Source organism: Tursiops truncatus, chromosome 7, assembly GCF_011762595.2.
Source record: "Tursiops truncatus isolate mTurTru1 chromosome 7, mTurTru1.mat.Y, whole genome shotgun sequence".
Classification (NCBI taxonomy): domain Eukaryota; kingdom Metazoa; phylum Chordata; class Mammalia; order Artiodactyla; family Delphinidae; genus Tursiops; species Tursiops truncatus.
The window spans coordinates 33759237-33782558 of record NC_047040.1 but is presented as its reverse complement, the minus strand read 5'-3'; the positions used below and the strand labels follow the sequence as shown (position 1 = coordinate 33782558).

The 23322-nt window shown below is 42.1% G+C and overlaps 1 protein-coding gene across 2 annotated transcripts in view; it reads right to left on the bottom strand.

The window, feature by feature from the left end:
• Positions 1 to 22770, bottom strand: part of MPP4 (MAGUK p55 scaffold protein 4) — a 38543-nt gene extending 15773 nt beyond the window's left edge. The window contains exons 1-12 of one of the 2 annotated variants that reach the window (XM_004326725.3): positions 22683 to 22770; positions 21710 to 21831; positions 19208 to 19285; positions 16994 to 17074; positions 14463 to 14594; positions 13721 to 13802; positions 12463 to 12548; positions 10688 to 10759; positions 10043 to 10239; positions 7206 to 7270; positions 4920 to 4937; positions 1919 to 1957 (exon numbers count right to left, since the gene is read on the bottom strand). In XM_004326725.3, coding sequence (XP_004326773.1) covers positions 1919 to 1957; positions 4920 to 4937; positions 7206 to 7270; positions 10043 to 10239; positions 10688 to 10759; positions 12463 to 12548; positions 13721 to 13802; positions 14463 to 14594; positions 16994 to 17074; positions 19208 to 19285; positions 21710 to 21831; positions 22683 to 22770 — 1060 coding nt within the window. The remainder of the gene's footprint in view (positions 1 to 1918; positions 1958 to 4919; positions 4938 to 7205; positions 7271 to 10042; positions 10240 to 10687; positions 10760 to 12462; positions 12549 to 13720; positions 13803 to 14462; positions 14595 to 16993; positions 17075 to 19207; positions 19286 to 21709; positions 21832 to 22682) is intronic. The other variant, XM_073807396.1, reaches the window with a different exon arrangement.
• Between the last annotated feature and the right edge of the window lie 552 nt (positions 22771 to 23322).

The following is a 23322-nucleotide window of genomic DNA, read 5'->3' as shown; positions in this document are numbered from 1 at the left end:
GATGACAAGAAGGGGTACAGCAGGAGCTTAAAATAAATAAATAAAATCATAAAATAGAAAAGAATAAATAAAATTAAATTAAAAAGAAGCTCAGAGGGAAGGAAAAGGTGGAATGTCACGGTAAACACCAATAGATGGTTGGATTCTATACAGCTTTGCTGCTAGAGGTTTGCTTGAAGCTTTGGGGGGTCCATAAGCAAGGGGAGTGTGGCTAGAAGAAGGAGCATATGAATGGCCTGGTTGGGTTAGGGTTGTTTAGGTGACTGAGAAATACCTGAGATAAACCAAGTCCCTCATCAGTTAAAACGATTCTCGTTAGTGTTTTAGAGAGACATTAAGCATAAAAAAACTAGAATTTATATGGAGAGCAATTAGAAATATATAGCAATGTTACCAACACACACATCCTTACATCAGGCAATGCTGCATCTAAGGTATACACACATTTGTGAAACGATATATTTAGCATTGTTTATAATAGAAAAGATTGGACATAATTCAAATGTCTACCAATAAGTGATTATATAACTGCACAATAACTTATTTAACCAATAAACCGTTTAAAATATATGAGGAGGCTCTTTATGTACTACGATGGAATCATCTCCAGGATGTGTATTATTAAGTAAAAAAGCCAGGAACGGAACAGTGTATATAGCATACCATCAAAGAGTACATGCACTTGTGTTTTAAAAAGAAGTGAGAATGAGGGTGTGGGAGAGGAGAAAAAAATATACATCGTTGCACAGAATATGTCTGGAGGGATGCCCAAGAAACTGAGAGCATTTACTGCCTCAAGAAAGAAAACTGAGTAGGGGAACAGGAAGAGAGGGAATTTTGCTGAATATACTTTTGTAGTTTTTGAATTTTAAATATGTGAATGTGTTACCTAATAAAAAATTTTAATTAAAATTACAGAAGGGAAATGAATAGTACTGCAAGTTAAAAACAAAAAACCCAGGATGTGTACTTGGTGAAATAAATATAATGTCAGCGTTATTCTGTAGTTGTTCTGGGAAATACATGTAAATCTTTGAAATACCCAGTACTTAAACATTTCATATCATTATTTAATGTCTAAAAACTAGATTAACCCATAAAGCCAAGACAAAGTCACCTATCAGACTAAAGACTCTTCAACTAGTCTTCCAACAAAATCCTAGTGATTCTTGAACCAATCTTAGTTCTGCCACTAAATTTGAAAAATCTTCTCCCAATTTCCAAAAAAAAATCTAAGAACAGAAATGTGAAGTATTTCTCAGAAATTTGGAACACATGACTATTGATCTATACTAGAATCTACCAGAAAATGGTATCAAACAATAACAAAATAGATATTTTGCTTTTTAAAAATCTGATATCTCGGGCTTCCCTGGTGGCGCAGTGGTTGAGAGTCCGCCTGCCAATGCAGGGGACACAGGTTCGTGCCCCAGTCCGGGAGGATCCCACATGACGCGGAGCGGCTGGGCCCGTGAGCCATGACCGCTGAGCCTGCGCGTCCGGAGCCTGTGCTCCGCAACGGGAGAGGCCACAGCAGTGAGAGGCCCGCGTACCGCAAAATAATAATAATAAAAAATAAATAAATAAAAATTTAAAAATAAAAATCTGATATCTCAATATTTTATAGTATTTCACAATGTAACACCTGAGTGTTACTGTGTGTTCCTGTGATCATTTCCAGAATACTGCTTTCTAGAACACTTTCTAAAAGGTTGGTCTGAAGCATGGAGACATTCCTGCAGCTGTGCTTCCCTTCCATGTGTCAGAACCACAGAAAAAGGCTGCGGTGGGGGATTTATTTTACACATTTCTTCCAGAAAATAGGCTTGTGGCCCCTTGAACTGACTGCTTCAGGAAATCTATAGCTGAGCTGCTTCATATTTCTCCTGGTGGTAAATGTATCAAGAGGAAATGCTACCTGCTTCCACACATTTCTCGTCAATCTTCATGTCATCTTCTATAAAAGAGCATAGAAAGGGAAAACTTGAAGTTAAAATGTTAGTATCACAAATGAAATTCCCTATGTATAGGCTTATGGCAATGAAACTCAGACCACCCTATAATCATGTTATTCTTACAACTATCGCTCACTCGGAGAGATAAAAAGGGCTCTACTGTACTAAATGAAAATGTAGGCTATGGGAGGCCACAGGACATCGAATGGTTAAAATTCTAAAAGCACAGGCTTTTGAATACTGGACAAATTAGTTTACCTCTAAGCCTCATCTTCTGTTTATAAATGAGGGTAGTAATAATACCTACCACATAGGATAGGATTGAGATAATGCAGGAAAAGCTCAGGCACATGGTAAGTGCTCAATAATGTTAATTATTTTTACCTTTAGCTGGGATGTATGTATGAGAATAAAAGAATATAACTTTTAAAACTGTTCATCCTAATACTCAAAGCTCTTTACAGTGTGACCCAAACCCAGCTTTGAAAACTGCTGTCTCTTTCCTGTATCTTACACTCCTGTTAGAGCAGACTCCATTGATTCTTCCTCTGTGCCTTTGCTTAGGCTGTTCCCTTAGCCTGTAATACTTCAAGGTCCATCTCAACACTGATCAAAATGAATATCCTTGCCATGAACTGCACAGCATTTTCTTCCTACTACCTTGAATTCTCTGCTATTGCACATCTACTCTGCCTCGTAATATAATCATTTGGGTGTTTGCCTTATTAGCCCTCCTAGACAGCTCCTTGAAAAGTGGAAATCATCTTAACTAATTTTTACGTATTTTATAGAGCTTAGTGTCTTCCACATAGTAGGCACATGACTAATTATCTATTAAACTGAATTTCCCTTTTAATATCAGAATAGTTGATTTGAACATATGTTCTTAAAAAAATTTTTTTTTTCTTTCGGCACTGTATATCTTGAGCCTAGCACAATACCCACAATTCCCAGGTGATCAATAAATACTATTTTAATAAATGTCTTATATGTTGTAAAAGTGCAAATTATAGTTTGTATAATAAGCTATAATATTATAAAGTAATATAATAAATTTATCACTTCCTTAAAGATCATATCATTGATTGTTTTTAAGTAAAATATGCAATATGAACAATTTTATGAAATAATACTGTTTTATAGAGATGGGAGCACAGATGAACAAGTAACATAGCTGAGATTTTTAACACTGTCATTCAATTCCTTATATTCATTTAGAGATTATTTTCCAGATCAGTAATTTATAACGGTGAATTCATTAGTTCCTAGCACATAACTAGAAGGTTTTGATTTAAAGGCAAACAAAAACTAGAATTGTCATTCCTGTTTTACAGAGGCCAGGAGAGACTCTCTAATAACAGCACACGTAGTCCCGGTTTTTCTAATATGTAACTCTGGGGTCTAAAAGAGCCACGGATTTTGCGCTCTCAAAATTAACAATTCCAGGGACTTCCCCGGTGGTCCAGTGGTAAAGAATCTGCCTTACAATGCAGGGGATGCGGGTTCAATCCTTGGTGGGGGACCTAAGATCCCACATGCTGCGGGGCAACAAAGCCTGCATGCCACATCTACTGAGTTTGGGCAACTCAACTAGAGAACCCATGTGTCGCAAACTACAGAGCCCACGTGCTCTGGAGCCCGCGCGCCATAGCTAGAGAGAATTCCGCGCGCTGCAGCGAAAGATCCCGCATGCTTCAACAAAGATCCCACGCGCCACAACTAAGACCCAACGCAGCCTAAAATAAATAAATCTTTTATAAAAAATGAACAATTCCACACTATGGGCTAGGGTGAGTGTTATGGACTGATTTGTATCCTCCACAAATGCATACATATGTTGAAATCCTAGCCCCCAGATGACTGTATTTGGAGACGGGGTCTTTAAGGAGATAATTAAGATTAAATGAGGTCATAAAGTTGGGGCCCTAATCCAAAAGGACTGGTGGCCTTATAAGAAGAGGAAAAGAAACCACACTAATCTCTATCTCTCTCTCTTTCTCTCTCTTCTCCCTCTCTCCCCACACACTTCTCCCACCCCGCATTCACGGAGGGAAGGCCATGTGAGCACACAGAGAGAAGGCAGCCATCTGCGAGCCAGGAAGAAAAGTCTCCTCAGAAACCAACCCTGTCAGAACATTGATCTTGGACTTAGAGTCCCCAGAACTGTGAGAAATAAATGTCTGTGGTTAAAGTCACCCAGTCTGTGTGATCTTGCTATGGCAGCCTGAGCTGACAGACAGTGGGCTTGTCACCCAGCAAGACCACAGGGACCCAAGGGCCTGTCCATGTTCCTCCCCCTCCCCTTTCCAATTTCAGGGATGAAATGTGGATGGTGGCAAAGGGGACTGCTCTTCTCTCTTCTTTTCCCCTCTCCACAAGTAGACAGCCTCTTGCTTTCTTGCTTGTGTGTGTGTGTTTGGCATCATAATGAGTCATCTTGGTGTCTGAGCACGGAGAAGGGGAGAGGTAATAACTGGAGGCCCCATTTGCCCCTGATGTAGTGCCCTTCAGACAGAGAGCAGCTTTAATCCAGACCACGCTGTTTGCAACTTCTGACAATGTTCTTACCTTACCGATCTTTTCATCCATACAATGGGAACAATAACAATTCCATTACAGGGTTATTTTTAGACATTGTGTACAAAGCAGTTGAAACAAAACAGAGGATCAGTTTCACAACTTTCATTGAATTCTTACCATGTGCTGTGTTAGATTCTGGGGCTGCGTGTAAATGTTGGTTCTCTTCTTTTATTCCTCTCAGTGTTAAGAACAATTACACAGTGTGTGTTCTTTTGACTGACATCTTTTTATAAATTAGGGTATTAGTGATTAGCACACTATGAGGCACACAGGAAGAGCTTAATAAATAGCTGAATTGAAATTGAAGTGAATTAAGAAAACTATAGGAAATTTCTAGGAGGCTTTGGAGATGAGTTTTTTTCCCCCACAAATACTATTTCTTACCTTCTTCCATAGAAATCGCTGGGTACAGAAAAATGATTGAAGCAGGGGAAAAAAGAGAGAGCGGGCACAATAGTTTATGCTATAGTTTATCAGATTAATTTACCTACAGTAAGAAAAGCAAAGTGCCAAAATTATTCTCTAAAAATTCAATGGAGATTTAGTAACAAAATGATAAGTGAATATCCTATAGAAACCAATAAATTTATGAGCCTTGTTGGAAATGGGATCTATTTGCTTCTGGCAAATCCTATTCCCTTCTATCCCGATAAGCTCTGTAAGAGTTGCATTCTATTCATTTCTGAATTAATGCGCTTATTATTTATTCATTATATTTTAGGAACTCAAATCTTGAATGGAAAGAAGGAAAGAAAGAGAGAGAAAGGGAGGAAGAAAAGAAGGAAGGAGGAGAGAAAGGAAGGAGAGAGAGAGAGGAGGGAGGGAAAGAAAGAGGGATGACAATTACAAGTGCATCTTCAGTAAATAACTTTTTAATAACATCTGTAAACTAACATATGCCTGGAATTTTTCAATAACTCTTGAGTAATAAAGTTGCCTATACATCCTGAGTAGTAACCCTTTCCTGAGATTTTTTTTCCCATGGTAACATTCAGGCAGAACAGAAAGATACAAAATAATATTTATTTGAAATATCATCTACAACAGTTAAAAAGAAATGACCTGATAGTTTAGAAAATGATGTGCTCCATCAGAAACATCCCTGGGGCTTTCCTGGTGGCACAGTGGTTAAGAATCCGCCTGCCAATGCAGGGGACATGGGTTCGAGCCCTGGTTCAGGAAGATCCCACATGCCGCAGAGCAACTAAGCCTGTGCACCACAACTACTGAGCCTGAGCTCTAGAGTCCGTGAGCCACAACTACTGAGCCCGTGTGGCACGACTACTGAAGCTCGTGAGCCCTAGAGCCTGTGCTCTGCAACAAGAGAAGCCACCGCAATGAGAAGCCCCCGCACTGCAACGAAGAGTAGCCCCTGCTCGTCACAACTAGAGAAAGTCTGCATACAGCAACAAAGACCCAACGCATCCAAAAATAAATAAATTAAATAAATAAATTAAAAAAAAGAAACATCCCTGTGAGAGGTGACCCTTTAACTCAGTGGCTCCATACTTGGGGTTCCTGGACTCAGAGATTTGTAAGGATAATAATATATGGCTGCAAACTCTTTTCAGGATGGACTTTGCAAAATTCTAATAGAAATGGCACATAGGCTATGCAAGCAAGTTAGATGTCAACCCGTGGCCCTACTAGTTATCAGATATTGGTTAGAAGCTTAGCACTTTCACATGCCTTTGATAAATAGAATAGGAAAATGGGTTAAAGAAGTACTTCAATCTGGTTTGGTAAACAAACTTTTTCAAAGCACAGGGGAAATAACTAAAATATCACTATGAAGATTATATCATGACAAATGTTTCTGATAAAATGTCAAGTTAAAGAAAAAGATAAAATGTAGTATTGCAACTGTTACTGTAACCATGTAAAATATGGTTCTATAACGGGAAGACAGTATGAAAATATGGTCAATGTAAAGGAATTTTAAGAGTGTTTTCTTTCAAAGATGTCTCTATAGTTGTCATCATATCTTTTCAAGGGAAAAATAATAATTTTTGGCTTAGAGAATTGAGAAGTAAAGTGGATGAGGACTCTCTATGGGCAAATCTATGTTTACTTTAGTGCCCTCCCAGCCTCCTGTCACGCCCCTCTCCCTCTCCCTCCTCCGGGCACCTCTTCCCCTTCTGTAACTCCTGCCAGAGAGCATTTCAGATGGTCCTTGATCAGCAGGTTCTAGCTGGGCTCTATGAGCTACTGACACCCTTCATTAAGGGAGTAAGTCGTTCACAAGCATTCGCCACCATGAATCCCTTTGCTGACCATTCCTCCGCCGCCATCTAAAATACTGTGAAGTGAACAAACTACACTCATTAAATAATAATTCAGTCCCATGTTTACTCATCAAAGGCACACAAACTGTGCCGCTCTGCAGCCTTGCTTGCCAGTAGGTGTATAATGTATGGACTAGCTGTAGACACCTCAGGGGACTTCAAGCCAGGGAGTGATCACGAGAACATTTGCATTTTCACAAACTGAAAACTCTTCTAAATCCAAAGGAATGAATGTCTATGGTAGGATTTCAGATGGCTGCCAGGAGGCTATCTGGGGTACGGGGACATTTAAAGATCCTCTGTTGGGCGGGAAGCCAGCCCTGGGAGAGAGGGAGCTGTCTTTCTCGGGATGCACAGGCTGGGTTTGAGGTGTCAGCACACTCACATATGGTGGATTTGAGGTTGTTGTGAGGCTGATATGGCTGAGACCACCAGAACTCCCGTTGCTTCCTATGCAAAAAGAAATACACTGTGAGAAGGAAAAATAAAAAGTAATCCAGGTTCACCCAGGTGAAATAGATCCAGGATAGAATGTTTCCTAGAATTCTGTTGCTTGCAACCAAGTGAACAAGGAGATTTCACCTCCAAACACACTGTCAAATACATTCTCCAAATGTATGGCCTTTCTTATCATTCTTTCCTGCCTCACAGCATCTTTTCAGAGTCACACTGACTTAGGGTGAAAATCTGGCCCGAGACCACGAGTGCACATGCCACAGAGCTTCACTGCATGAGCCATGGCTCCTGCATCTCTGGCATGTTAGCCCGCTCCAGCTGGTCTCAGAATTTTCACCGCATGTTCTGGTCTCCCTCCCAGGCTGTGATGCTCTCTACAGTCCCTTTAGAGACACATGAATTTCAGTTCCTTCCGTTGTCCTTTGTGCGCTAATCTAGTAAACCTGCCATTTCTGTGTGCTCCTTGCAAGACCCCCACTGGAATCTCCTTGCCACTCTCTGCTCTGAGACCATGAGGACTAATCTCATTAGGGCTTTATCCCTGTGTGTGTCCTCAGGTCATCCCTTATCCTCTGCACTTTAATCCCTGTAAGGCTCCATCCACCACCTGCCACTCCCTGAAGCCCTTTCACACACCCTCTGGAACTGGCAGTAAATCTCCAGCGAAATCTCTCAAACCTCCTCCTGCACTTTGAGTGAGCCCTTCACCTTCTCGTTCTAACTAAACCCAGGTCCCCCTGAGCTCACTGCTCCCCTGCCCCTTTTGAGAGGTGGCTCCTTCCTCTCCCACTCCCAGTGGCGTGTGGGTAAACCAGCCCGGGGAGATGAGTCCTCATGGGCAGCTTTGCAGGTTTTTCTAGTGTCAATATTCCCATTGGGGCTGATTTCAAGCTGCCACCCCGACGTCACTGACCGCGGGTGTGAGAAGGGTGCACACAGGCTCTGTGAGCTGGCTCCAGCACACCACTGCATGAGGCCCTCACTCCATGGGGCCTGGAGGTGGGGCCTGTGTCCTGCTTCTCCTGGCCATCTCCAGACTATATCCCTCTTCCCTAGATGCCCTCACTTTGAAAGCCATTTCCCCGACTCTTCAGGAAGCCATTCTCAGATTATTCCTGCTAACTCCCATGCTTTTAACACTGCTCTGTCATAATGCATGACGATTTTATTAGGCACAAAGATGTCCCTTCCAACACCCTGGCCTCTTGGTTCCTTGATCTCCTCTCTTCCAATGACCTTCCAATGACCCCAGCCACTGCATCCCACTGTCATACCCTAGGCCTTTCAGTACCCAAAACTACAATCTCTATATAATTTCTGTTTCTAGCATCCCTTTCTTCTACCAGCACTCCTATCTTCCCAACCCCAATAATCTATCAACCCCATAGGGACCTATAATCCATTGATTTGACTTCCTTTCCACTGACCCTACCCTGTCACCTCCCCCCTTAACAAGCTTAAATGTCATGGTCTTTCATTAAAATCACTCCCTTGTCCCTCTCTTGATTTACTGTTAAATCTGACTCCCTGTCTAATCTGGCCCTGCCCCCCAGGAAGCTGGCCAGAATCACTATAAATTTATGACCTTTAACCTTAAGTGGGCCCTTAATGCTGATGATACTGTATTTATCTAACCAATTTGCTCTCCAATTCTCATAGAAACTTTTCAAGCTTTCTCCTCTTTCCTTCCCAATATCTCCTACCCACCCTTACTCTCAGCTTATGACATTGCTTATTCCACTGAGAAAATAAGAGCAGATGGACGAGACCTTCCATAAACTCCCACCATATCCCTCACCCTCAGCTGTGCCCACACACTCTGGATTCCCTACTGCTACTATTACTGTGGGTGAACTGTTCATGATCCTGTATAAGGCCAACCCCTCTATTTATAGGCTCCATCACATCTCCTCCTGCTTCCCCAAGGACAACAAGAGCAGCAATGTTCCCTTCTTTCTCCTGTATCATAAAGTTTTCCCTCTCATTGGATTTTTCCCATTACCATTATCTACCCTATCTAAAAAAGTTCTCTCATACCACTCCACTTTCCCCTCTAGCTACTTGTCCATTGTTCTGCTCTGCCTTATACAAAATGTCTCAAAGAATTTTCCATGCTCATTGTTGTCAATGTCTTCAAATCCCCTTTTACTAAGATTTTGGTCCCACCTCATCCACTGAAATTGCTTTTATCAAGATCACCAATGACTTCTGTTGCTAAATCCAGTGGTCAATTCTCAGTCCCCTCAGCGGTGGTTGACATAGTTGATCAGGACACTCTACCATCTTGATTTTGGTCTGCCTCATCGGCCATTCCTTCTCAGTCTCCTTTGCTAGTCCCTTTTCTTCTTCGTTATCTCTTAACATTGGCTGAGTCTTGGACCTCTCATTCTATTTTCTTTCTATCCTTAATCCCTTCCTTGGACCTCAATAGCACCAAGGTGATGGTGGAAAGTTGAGATTCAGTAACTGAGCTTTCAACTCAGCCTTGAAAGATTATAGAGGGAGTCAGAACTACCTTTAAAAGTTTAATTTAGCTTCCCAAGTACTCTTCTCTCTTTTCTAATTGATACGATTATTCTGGTCCCTTCGGTGTTTAAGATGTTTAGAGCATATTGACAAGTTGACATTTGGATTTAGAGACCAGTGTGTGTTCATCTATCTGCTTGTCTCTCTTTCTCTCATCTTAACTGCAATAACAGAAGCCTGAGAAAACGTTTTGTTTCCTGATGGCTCCGTCTTGAGTCCAGGAGTGATGACTTTTCTTACCTCTTCAGAAGGTGCGTGGAAGGGATTAGGCCAGCACAGGTACCAAGATCTGAGATTTTCCGGGCTTGCCACCAGAGGGCATCATTCTGGTCCACAATCTGGAGGATGTCCCCCTTCTGGAAAGGCAAGCCGGCATCCATGCAGGGGATGGCAGGGTCCTCCTGGGGCCAGTACTCAGTCATGGCACGAACATATACCTGACAGTAGGTGCATAATGACACCTCAGAAGAATCCTTACCCCTGGGTTGTTAAGACTTAAAACCATCTCTCCCACTCTTCCACCTACTGGTGCTATCTTTCCTCTCCAACCTCACCAAAAAGAACTTCCTTCTTGAACTGAGTCTAAGAGCCATGAAAAATAAAAAATGAGTTTGGGAATAGAATCTTTCAGCTCTGAGAAGTTTTTGCTCAAATGCTCACCATTCTTGATATTACTTCTTAACTTCTTGGTACCCCATCTCCTGTTATTGTATTCATTTACTGATTTGCCTCTCATGTCATCAGTATCAAAAAATATGCAATACAGTATTGAACAAATCTTCAATACATTATAGAGGATAGTAATAAGATACAAAGTACATCATAGTTGTTATTGTTATTGGAGGATTTCCTGTGTGTGGGTATGAAGGCTCAGTAAATTCTTACCATCTTTTGGCTATTAACAGGAGGGTCAGAAACTGGAACCACCTTGAATATGATTGTGCCACGAGACATGGCCTAGAAAATGTCAGAGGAAAGAATGACAAATCGCAGAGTTCACTGGGTTACTGGGGTTTGGCAGACAGAAGGTACAATTCAATGTGTGCAGGTCAAATGGTGACATCTCCCACAGGGGCTTTTACAAGGGCTCAACAGCTAAATATCACCACCCAGAAATGGACATTAGGAAGAAATTGAGCTTCACTTCTGTCCTGCTGTGGGACTTCCAGGATCACTGGTCTGTTAAAACCCACACTGAGGCCTGGCTTCTCGCAGGGACCCTCCATCTCGCTGCTGCCGGGACACCACACTCAGCAAGGTCTTATTCCCACAGGCACTAAGGAAGGAGAGGAGCTCTTGGTCTGACTTTCCCTCCTCTTATCTCAGTCAGTAATTATTTCCTGAAAAATGATTTCTGCATCAGGCAGCCTAGTCTTATGCGGAAGAAGATAAAGGGCCCCCAAGTCTTCTGGGGGGAACTGACGTCTCCAAACTAATGGTGGAGGAAACAGAGAGCCTCTTAGTTTGATGGGAGAGGTAAGAATCCCCCTGTCACACACACTGTGATGGGCATTGGAGATCCTAGAGATTAACAAGAAAGATCTCGGTCTCACTTGGGAATTTCACAATCCCACTGTCCTGGCAACTCCACAGCTGGAGCTGAAAGGGCTGAGGTGGAGACATGTGTGTCTGTGACTGACAGTCCTTTAAGCTCCCGGTGCAGTATCTTTTACACCACACAGAATCTTGCCTGGTGGTTTGCAAAATATTTCGGTGCTTGGTATACTCCTTATAATACTCCTTATATAATACTCCTTATAATACTCCTTATATAATACTCCATATAATACTCCTTATAATACTCCTTATATAATACTCCTTATAATACTCCTTATATAATACTCCTTATAATACTTATAATACTCCTTATAATACTCCTTATATAATACTCCTTATATAATACTCCTTATAATACTCCTTATAATACCACTCCTCCTCTCAGTCCCTAAGGCACATCTATGAAAATCTAGAGTTCCCCCAAGAACCCAGTTTGAGAACCACTAGTCTATGTAATATATAATAATTGACCTCAGGCCCCACCCTGGGGGTGTACATGGGGGGAGGTGTGTGGGGAAAGCTGCTATGGCTACTGACAGCTGGACAGTGACTCGGGCAATGGTTTGAAGGATGGGAATGGGAACCGAAAAGAGTTACCAAAAGCTCATATAATCAGGTCACACCGCCATTTCAACCACCAGGACAGTGGCAGGGCCAGCAGGGATGTCCCCCTCCCCATATGCTGCCCTCTGGAGACTTCTTTTCTACCCCAAAGCTGCCTCAAGGAAACTGCATAAACATGTAAGGGGAGCAAGGGGTGGTTTGCTCGGGTTCAGACACTCCTCCACTGTCTCACTCTGCCCACCCCGGGCTCGGTTTCCAGTGGAGCAACCCAGGTGACGAGGGACCTGGGCTGGGCGGTCTGGCAGTCTTCCTGAGGCTGAAAGAGCAGCTTGTGAAGGGAGGTATCCAGAAGGAGCCAGATCCCCTGAGGAGGCGGATGGGGGAAGGCGGACGAGCTGCATAGAAACAGACAAGTTCTGGGGCCTAGAGAGAGGAAGCTGCCTAGCGGGACCCGAATCCCCCTCCAATTACAGTGCACACGCCATGGGCTGACGTGACGTGGCACTGAGTCATGGGGAAGGCGAGGAGGAGACTGTTACCAGAATGTGGATCACTTGCTCAGGGTCCAGTCCTTCAACTGAAACTCCATTCACTTCCACCAGTTTGTCTCCAGCATATAACAACCCTAGGCAAACAGGAACACAAAACAAAGAGGGGTACAAAAAAACTTTCACAAATGGCGGTAGCCATCCCAAAGCTCCTTAACCCAAGCAGGCTCTGACATCTTAAATTTCATGGTGAAATAATAATCATAATAATAAAGCAAACTGGCTATTCCAATTTACACCACCACCAAAATGCATGAGAATTGCATTTTTCTACCTTTCCACCAACACTGGGTATTAAGTGGTGGTGATATTTTTATTTTCACTAATCTGATGTTGTAAGATGGAACTGGAACTCTGGTAAGAAGATAACACGAAAAATAAAGCTGTCGGGGTCATGAGAAAATGTCAGATGAAAAGGAAATGGGGGGTATTCTTCAAAAGAGAAAATGTGGAGAAACTTGAGGGTTAAGATTGAGGCTTGAGAAATATGACGTAAGACAGTGCAGATAAGAAGCAGGATGACATCACGGAACAGAAACCAAGGATGATGAAAATTTTAAGCAAGGTGCTGTCAACAACATCAAATGTGCTGCAGAAGTAAAAATAAGACTGAGGCTGACAGAAGGGCCAGTGGACTTAGCAACTAGGATGTCCCTGGGTAATTTCTCTAAGAACGCTGGGGTATGAACCCTGCACCAGGTTTCCAGGGTCATATACAGTGAGGACACACGTAGCAGGTACAGAACAGCTCGTTTCAGAAGCACAGTGATGAAAAGAAGGAAATTTGGTTCTCTGGTAGAAAAGACAAGCAACAGGTGTTTGAAGACGGGGAAGAGAGATGCCTTTTTGAACACAGAAGGACCAAGTGAAGTGTGAAAGTTGGGAATATAGAGTGAGGCAGACCTGGACTTGAATCCTGACTCACCCTGTGAAACCCTGAGCAAGTTAGGTGGTTAATCTCTTTGAGCCTCAGTTTCCTCATCTATATGATAGCCTGATAATACTTCCCTTGTTAGGTTTACACGGGAATGTAAAGTAAGGGAACATTAATTTAGTGCCTAGAATGGAGGGACTCAGTGAGGAAGGGCAATGGGACTTCTCTGGAATATTCCTTTCTTCCTTCTTAGCAACCAAGCAATAGAACTTATTAAAGCTCAACCTCAGTTAGGAAAGAGGGGCTTCCCTGGGAAGAGTAAACAATCATTCCCTGTTTTCCTGGTCACGCTTGCACCCTGCTGCTCCAGCTTACCACTCCTCTCCGCCAGCCCACCATGGATGACTCTGGCCACCAGGATGTCCCCTGTCATCTCATGGCGCTTGATGGTAGCTCCCTGGGGAGAGAGTACAGTAGAACCCCTTTTTACGTAACATGACCACTTTCCTGGGGGCTTCCTTCAGTGTCGCTCTGGTCTTTCGGACAAGGGTATTCATACCAACCAGGGCCATACATACTGTGCCATGAAAAAGGAAAGGCCATTCAACCTTGGTCTAGCAAAGTCTACATCCAACCACATAGACATCAAAGAATATTGAGATCCTTCCAAAGGTAAAGAAAACTCCCACAATTACAACCTAATCAAAGGGATTATGCTTAGAAAATCAAATTAATGCCTTACTTAGCTTCCCCTTTATAGAGGAAAAAAACGTAGGCAAATATATTAGAACAGAGTAAAATATATGTACATGTCACAGAGCCAAATAATAAAATAAAAGAATTTCTTATGTCTCACAGTTCTTAGAAAACAAAAACACTAAGCAGAACTCTCCCCTGGTGAAAACATTACAACCTGTAATGTGCTTAAAATCACAGGCAAAATTCATTAAGATACAGTTTCGCCATTATTATCATGGATTCCCTCACATTGTCTGATTGCCTCACACTACATCTGTGACTACAGACAAGAATTCTGCCCAAGTAATTACTAGAGATAACTTAGCTCATAATTAACCCTGGTGTAATCCTAAATGAAAAGGTAAAATGATTTCCTTACCAGGGGCTGCTGGTTTTTCACCATGCAAACAATCCTCATTGCTTCCTCGCTCTCAGGGATGTTGTCTGGCAGTGGAGGGAGAAGAGGTTCAAAGTCTTTCTGAGCCACGGTGTCATGGGCGCTGAGCAAGGCCTGGGAACAGTGAAGGAAAAGGGGAACAAACGTCACACATAGGACACACCCGCCTAGAAGATGCTGACTCAATACTATGTGAGATACAACAACAACCAACACGTATGTGCCAGGCATAGTTCTAAGTGTTTTATGTGGATTAAGTCAATCTTCACAATAACACTGAGGCAGGCATATATATTTTTTAATTTTTTAAATTTATACAATTTGTAAAGGTTACTTTCCATTTACTGTTATTACAAAATAGTGGCTATTCCCCATGTTGTACAATACACCCTTGTAGCCTATCTTTCACCCAATAGTTTATACCTACCACCCCTCCACTCCCATATTGCCTGCCCCGCTCCACTGGTAACTACTAATTTGTTCTCTATATCTGTGAGTTTGCTCCTTTTTTGTTATATTCACTAGATTGTTGTATTTTTTCGATTCCACATGTGACATCATACAGTATTTGTCTTTCTCTGTTTGACTTATTTCACTAAGCATAATGCCCTCCAAATGCATCCATGTTGCTGTAAATGGCAAAATTTCATTCTTTTTTATGGCTGAGTAGTATTCCATTGTATATATATACCACATCTTCTTTGTCCATTCATCTGTTCATGGACACTTAGGTTGCTTTCATACCTTGGCAATTGTAAATAATGCTGCTATGAACATTGGGGTGCATGTATCTTTTCAGATTCATGTTTTTGGTGTTTTTTGACATATACCCAGGAATGGAATCACTGAGTCATATGGTAGTTCTATTTTTAGTTTTCTGAGAAAACTCCACACTGTTTTCCACAGTGGCTGCATCAACTTATTGATACAAGTGTTCCCTTTTCTCCACATCCTTGTAAGGCAAGTATATTTATTTCCCCCATTTTACAGATAAGGAAACAAGGCAGAGAGAGGGTAAGCAACACATAATATATTCTTTCATTTCTGATAAAATGTATTCTGTCACATTCTCATCTCCTGGAAACCCATGTAATCCATGGTGCTCCTATAAACTTGAACTACAAAACAACTATTGTAATAGTTTCCCCAATTAAGGTAGAATGAGGAGAGTAATCAAAACATCTTGCTGGTTTAATCATCAGTGACACTTAAGGGCCCATGCAAAACAGAATGAGAAAAAGTAGTCCTCCACTTTTAGAGTATGATCAAAGAGTTCCTTCTCATGGCCCAGTATGTTCAATTTTCATTTCACGAGACGGGGAAGTAGTCGTTCTACAGCCCTGCCAGAGACTGGTGGACAGAACTTTGTTGGAACTCAGAGAAAATTCTCTAGGTTTATCTTGTGAAATAAAACTTTTTTTTAAACGTCTTTATTGGAGTATAATTGCTTTACAATGGTGTGTTAGTTTCTGCTTTATAACAAAGTAAATCAGTCGTACATATACATATGTCCCCATTATCTCTTCCCTCTTGCATCTCCCTCCCTCCCACCCTGCTTATCCCACCCCTCTAGGTGGTCACAAAGCACCGAGCTGATCTCCCTGTGCTATGCGGCTGCTTCCCACTAGCTATCTACCTTACGTTTGGTAGTGTGTATATGTCCATGCCACTCTCTCACTTTGTCACAGCTTACCCTTCCCCCTCCCCATATCCTCAAGTCCATTCTCTAGTAGGTCTGTGTCTTTATTCCCGTCTTACCCCTAGGTTCTTCATGACCTTTTTTTTTTCTTAGATTCCATATATATGTGTTAGCATACGGTATTTGTCTTTCTCTTTCTGACTTACTTCACTCTGTATGACAGACTCTAGGTCTATCCACCTCATTACAAATAGCTCAATTTCGTTTCTTTTTATGGCTGAGTATATATTCCATTGTATATATGTGCCACATCTTCTTTATCCATTCATCTGATGATGGACACTTCGAATAAAACTTTTTGACTGATAAATTCCATTGCTCCAAGTGCAGACATCCTCTTAAATTCTAATTTGTTGATAAATTGATCTCAAAATCTATAAGTACTATGAGATAGGTTTCTATTCTGCAATCAAATGTTCTTCATATACCCCCTCGTAGAGCTAATCTTTATTATACTGTATTTTCCAAGCACCTTCACTCACTCTATTTGAAACTTAAAATAACTTAAGATGTATGCTACTTTGATTGCCAACCCCCTAGAATTTTCGAGGAACAATGGCTTTCCCGGGGGGAAAAAGACGCCGTGGGAAGTTCTGGATGCCTCCTTATAAATAGAGCAGGCTTGTCTCCATGACCAGTGAGATTAAGCCAGTCACGTCCAAGTTCCACATTTTTAGGTACAGTCTGTTGGTCACCCACATATGGTAATAGAACATCTATTCAGAGAGCACATTTTCCAGCACATTTATTTCTCCTTCCCAACTTTGTCTACGTGCCAGATGGTTATATCTTGCCCATTTTAGCAAGCACTTGCCTTTAAGTGTGGAGCCTGGAGGATTTGTCTCAGCTCTTGGATCTCAGGGGACTTGGGGGTTTCATGTAATATCTTCACTACCTGGTTGGTGGAAAAACATACATTGTGAATTTTTTAACAATCTTTATCACCTAGTTAACATCACCTAGGTTGGATAACAGGTATACTGACACGATATTGACCTAAGAAAAGCTGTTACTGAAGTCTTCTTTTTCCTCTTTAAAGTCAGGGCTTAGAGTCTTTCCTTATCATTAAACTTCATTACAGCAGGTAGAATTCAAGATTTGGGGTAGATCTAAACCACAGTGCCCCAGTCCTGGCACATCGCAGGCTTGGAGGAAGAACAAACATAATTTTGTAATGTCATATGTGCCAAGGCAATATCCCTCTAGTGGCTCTGAGATAGCTGTTTGCTAATGTGAATGCTTTATAGGCAGGTTAAGGTATTTGAGTTCTCCAGCTACAGGCTCAATTACCTGGAGAACCCAGGTAGCTTAATCCCATGGGCTGTTCCATTCTTCAGTTGCAAAGTGAAATAGTAATTTGTATTTTAGGGCTTATTATTTGATTAGCAATTTTAATGTTTGTTGCAACAAAAAAGTGCTAGACAGAATAAATTCTGCTCTCTTTGCTTTGGTTTAGGCATAGACCTGCTTTCTGACATGACATAAGCCCTAACAAGACTTTAACCAGCTCCATGAATCTTCAGCAGTCAAGGACCATCACATATTGTCAAATGAAAACAAGCAGTTTAGCAAGCTTCACCTCCACTCACTGGGGTTACAACTGAATAAAATACCACGTGTGTGTTTCCCTGTGGACAGCTGAGAACCATTCAAGTTGTTGATTACTGGAGCTGAGGTTAGAAGTTTTTTTTAAAATTTCTTTTAATATGGACAATAAATAAAAACAAAACAGATTATATTTATGCATCCATTCAGCAAATATGCATTGAACATCTACTGTGTGCTAGGCACTGTTTTGAGTGATGCAAATAGAGCACTGAATAGGCAGACAAAAATCCCCAGTCTCATGGAGTTTACATTCTAGTGAGGAGCCACAGACAATAAATAAAATATATAAGTAAAAGAGTTTTATTTGATGATGAAAAGAGTTAAGAAGAGAAATGAAATAGGGAAGGTGGATAGGGAATGCTATGATAGGACTGCAATTTTAGATGGGGTGACCAGGGAAAGCCTCCGTGAGGTGACATTTGAGTGGAGACTGGAGGGAGATGAGAAAGCAAATCGTGTGGCTATATGGGCAAGGGCGTTACTGACATAAGGAATAGCAAGTGCAAAGGGCCTGCGGTAGGAGCATGTCTGGTTCAAACAACCACAAGGGGTTCAACTGGCTGGAGCAGAGTGAATAAGGGAGAGAGTGGTGAGTATGACATCAAAGAGGTAACAGGGGCCCCCTTATGTTTGACTATGCAAGAATTCGGATGTTTACTCGGAGATAAGTTGTTGTAGGAAGGGTTTGAGCAGGGAAGTGACATGATTTGACTCATCTTTAATCAGAATCTCTTTGGCTGCCATGACGGGAATAGACTCCAGGGGAGCAAGAGTATAAGTGGGAGACCAGGTAGGAGGCTACATCGCAATTATCCATGTGAGAGACAATGATGCTCTATATTAGGTGGCACAGCAGAGGTGGGGAGATTCTTGATATGTCTTGAAACTAGAGCTGACAGGACTGGGTGTGGGTGTGAGAGAAAGGAAAAGTCAAAGATGACCCCAGAGGTTTCAGCCGGGATACTGCAAGAACAAAGACGTCCTTAGTGAGATGGAAGAGGCTGGGGTGAGAGCGGCTTTGGGGATGGGACAGCCAAGAACTCCGTTGGGGACAAAGTTTGAGGTCCATTAGACATCTCAGTAGGATGGGATGGGGCAGAGGACATCAGAGCCTGCCGTCCAGGAGCCCAGAATAGGGATGTAAATTAGGTATCATTAGTAGAGCAACATTACCCTCTTTCCAGGGGATAATTAGGTCCACGGTTTAGGGAAAAAGAGGGAAATGCACACAAGCTAAAAATGTGTCTTGTTGGTTTTAATTTGGGGAGACAGCAGGCCTTCTATTAAAGCTCAATTAGAAACAGTTATCAGATGCATAATCACCAACTGAACTTTTCCATTAGAGCATTTAAACTAGCGCTATGAGTAAAATGGTATCACGTTAAAGTTCTACTATTCTCTGGATGAAAAATCACCTCACCTCGTAGGATAACGCCTGGGCATGGGGTGTGGCAGGAATGAGCTTCTTTCCTTTAAATTCCTGGAGGCAGTCATAAACCTGCCGAGGGGCAACGAGGAGAGAATGACATACTGAGGGAAGGCTCGCCCAGGGGAGACTCAGCCTGAGCAATGGCACAAGTGGCTGGCTAGCATGTGTGTTGGCCTTTAATAAGGTGTCTCTAGTTGTCTAAGCGAAATGAACTCAAGACTGGTGGCTCTAACGCTTCAAAGCCTTAATTACTGGCTGCCACTGGAAACTGTTCTTCCCCAAACAATATCATTGATAAAAAGAAACGTAAATTTTACTCTTGTTAAATTAAGTAAGCCTGGGTTTTCCAGGCTTGAGGCCAATAAGGATTTGAAGCCAGAGACCTGTGGGAACTTCCAGGCTGGGTAGCTGCGTAGGGCATGGGTTAGGGGCTCAGGTTCACCAGGGCATCTGAATGAGAGGCCGGGCACACTATACATGCTTATTTGTACTCTGTGCTCACCTTTTGTTTCCTTTCCTCCCTTAATTCTCCAGTAAAAGTTTGTTTATAAAAATTCCAACTTTGTCTTTGTTGACCCTTAGGAATTGTTTTCCATACCAGGATCTAGGGTTGGGCTGAGAATACCAAGGTCTGACCAGCTCTGCAGTGCAGACCTTAATCTTATTTTAGAAATCTAGTTTCTCTTACAGTTGAAGAAATGAGGTCCAGGAGGTCAGCTCAGCCCTGCCTTTCTCCATCCGGATCTGGGATGGCGGGGCTTCCTTGCTCTACCTCAGTGCCCAAGCTCAAGTGTACCTGGAAGTGATTAAGGCTGGTGGACTGATGCAGGGAGCATAGAGGCCTAGCAGCCTACCAGTGGTAGCAAAGGCAATGCCTTTAGTGGCATTCATACCCCTGTATTACCTTCCCAGGAGGGAAAAGTGCCTGGTAGAAATCAAGTAGTTTCCCCCAAAGTTTTTTTTTGTTTTGTTTTGTTTGCGGTACGCAGGCCTCTCACCGCTGTGGTCTCTCCCGCTGCAGAGCACAGGCTCCGGACGCGCAGGCTCAGTGGCCATGGCTCACGGGCCCAGCCGCTCCGTGGCACCTGGGATCCTCCCGGACCGGGGAACGAACCCGTGTGCCCTGCATCGGCAGGCGGACTCCCAACCACTGCGCCACCAGGGAAGCCCATCCCCCAAAGTTTTATTCAGATATAATTGAGATAGAACATTGTGTAAATTTTACGGGTATGCCATGTTTATTTGATACACGTATATGTTGCAAAACGATAACCATGATAAGGTTAGTTAACACCGCCATCACTTCACATAATTACCACTTTGTGTGTCATGATAACGTGTAACATCTATTCTCTCAGCAAATTTCAAGTATGTAATACAATATTGTTAAATATAGTCACCATGCTGTACATTTGCTCCCCAGAACTTATTCATCTTGTAACTGGAAATTTGTACCCTTTGACCAACATCTCCCTATTTCCCCTCCCCCTAGTCCCTGGCAACCACTATTCTCTCTGCTTCTATGAGCTCCACCTTTTTAGATTCCACACACAAGCGAGATCGCACAGTATTTGTCTTTCTCTGACTTATTTCACTTAGCATGATGTCCTGAGATCCATCCATGCTGTTGCAAAAGGGAGGATTTCCTTCCTTTTCATGGCTGAATAATATTCCACTGGACATCCCACTTCTGAGTATATAGTGATAGTGAAATGAAATCACTACCTAAAAAGATATCTGCACCCCATGTTCATTGAAGCTTTATTCACAATAGCCAAGGCATGGAAAAAAACGCTGTGTCCAACAATGGATGAATGGAGTAAGAAATCAGGTGTTTTAAAACCAGTGCTGTGAGGAGTACCTCTTTGCTCATGCTAAGTATGCTGACACTTCTTTCTTATCTTAAAGAATATAATATTAACATGCATCATAAGGCTGACCATATTTCACTTAAGTGAAGGAAACACATCCTCCAAAAAATAACTTCAAAAGGATCTTTCTTAATAATAACATTTGTTCAGAAGAACAAAATAGTCAGATGCTATTGTATAGTGCATGAAGTTTTAGCCAAATTTAAAAAAAGAAGAGATCTTCAGAGTAAGAAAAACTTAAGATACCTAAACAGAGCTGTAGACATTTCATGTCCTAATTTATGAAAACAAAGAGGAATGATTTTTAAAGCATTTTTATTTGTCCTGAATTGGCCTCAAGGACAAAGGGTTGTAGACAGCTGCTAAGGGTGCTGTCTATGGCCGTTTGTGGTGGTTGCTGTGTGACCCCAGGGGTCTCTGGAAGAAAGGGAGTTGGGGGCAGAAAAGAGAGGAGCTGCCATATTCTTTTCCAGCCAAGTATATTCCTTCCTAAGCTAAGAGGTTGTGTAGCTCTTCTCTGAACTTTCTCCCAGCTGAAATTTCCTGCCAACTGACAAGCAACACTGTTGGACGAGTAAGTTCTGCTCCCAAGGCTAAGGCTTCTGAGAAATGGAGCGCTCACCTTGAGCAGAGCCTGCAGCCACGGGGAGTGAAGGAGGTCGTACAGGAGACACACTCCATTCACGTCTCGGCTGTAGAACAGATTCAGCTCTTGTAGCACAAGCCTCAGGATTTGGGAGATACCTACAAATGGGAGAGGGCAGAGATGGGGTGACGGGTGGAAAGGCAGGTGTAAATGTGAAGGACAATTCAGACCGCTGGTAGGTACCAGGAGCTCATGAGGAGAGGAGAGGACACTGGATTTGAGGCCCAAAACTCTGCTCTAGCCCTGTTCTATCACTTACTGTGTGAACTTCAGAAAGCCATCCAACTATCTGGAACCTACTTTCCTTGTGGCAAAATGAGAATATGTTAGCTTCCCCATAGGGTTGTTGCCAACATTAGATGAAATAATAGATCATAGTATAGAAATGAAAGATTTTATGAGAGCAATATTGCTTTCCCCTCCCCAATCTTAATAGCCCCTGGTGTACTCCAAAATTATCTAGTTGTTTTCTGGATCCTCCTTCTCTAATTCAAACATGCCACCATGTGTATTTACCCTTTATGAAAATTCTTATTGAAAAGTTCTCCTAACAGGCCTTTAATACATAGCTCAGGATTCCACTATTAAAGGGACTGAACAGAATTTAGTAAATGCTTGGTTGCTTTTACAAGTATTTTCATAGAAATCCTATTTGTTGCAGTGATATTTCGAATGTGAACAAGTTGTGAAGTTCTAAGGCAAAGCAAAACATCGTGGGGTAGGAAAAAAAGAGATTCTGAATCTACTGTGTCAATTTCTTTCCTTCCTGCCTTGAAAATTGCTTAGACTTATCACTAATAGATGCAATAGGACACTTCAAACTGTATGACAAATTCCTGGTAGGAATCACAAAAAGTCTATCAGAATTTCTGCACCTACATTGGATCACATATTTAGAGGGATATTAAAAGAAATTTCTGGTCTAGAAAAGGAACCGGGCACCACATACCATTCTCCGGATTGGTTACCGTAGAAAGCTTCTCGTCCTTCTTGTCCTTGCTGTCTGGTGGGTCTGCTCCTTTGTCTGACTGTATCATGCTCCCTTCCCAAGCTTTCAGAAGGAATTTAGAGCTAGGGAGCAGATCAACAAACAGCACACAGCTCACTCAATCACACTGGCCCCGCAGCTCTTAGTACATATATAGGCACATATTTTCAACAGCATTTATTGAGCAAGTCAGGCACTGTGCTACGTACACACCAGGATCCACATCGGATAAAACAGTCTTGGCTTGTGGCACTTCCTCTCTAAATTATCCATCATCAGCTGTGTGAACGAGAAAACTACTATTTCATGAAACATTCCTTCTACTCCCCTTTCTTAAAACAAGTGACAAATAATGTCAGTTTGTTTATTTTCCACCTCTTTGCCTAGTTGATTTCACCATCATTCAGAGATCAGAAGAGTCTTCCCTGGCCTGACTCCATTCAGGTGCCCTCTTCCCTCTCATTGTCCATATAGTTCTTCATGGCACTGATCACAGTTGCAAAAGTTACGGGTTACTGCTGAGGATACTCTTAGGGTTTACTTTATATATTGCTTTAAGTAGGTTTAGTTTCAAGAAACAGAAACCCCAAATAATAGTGGC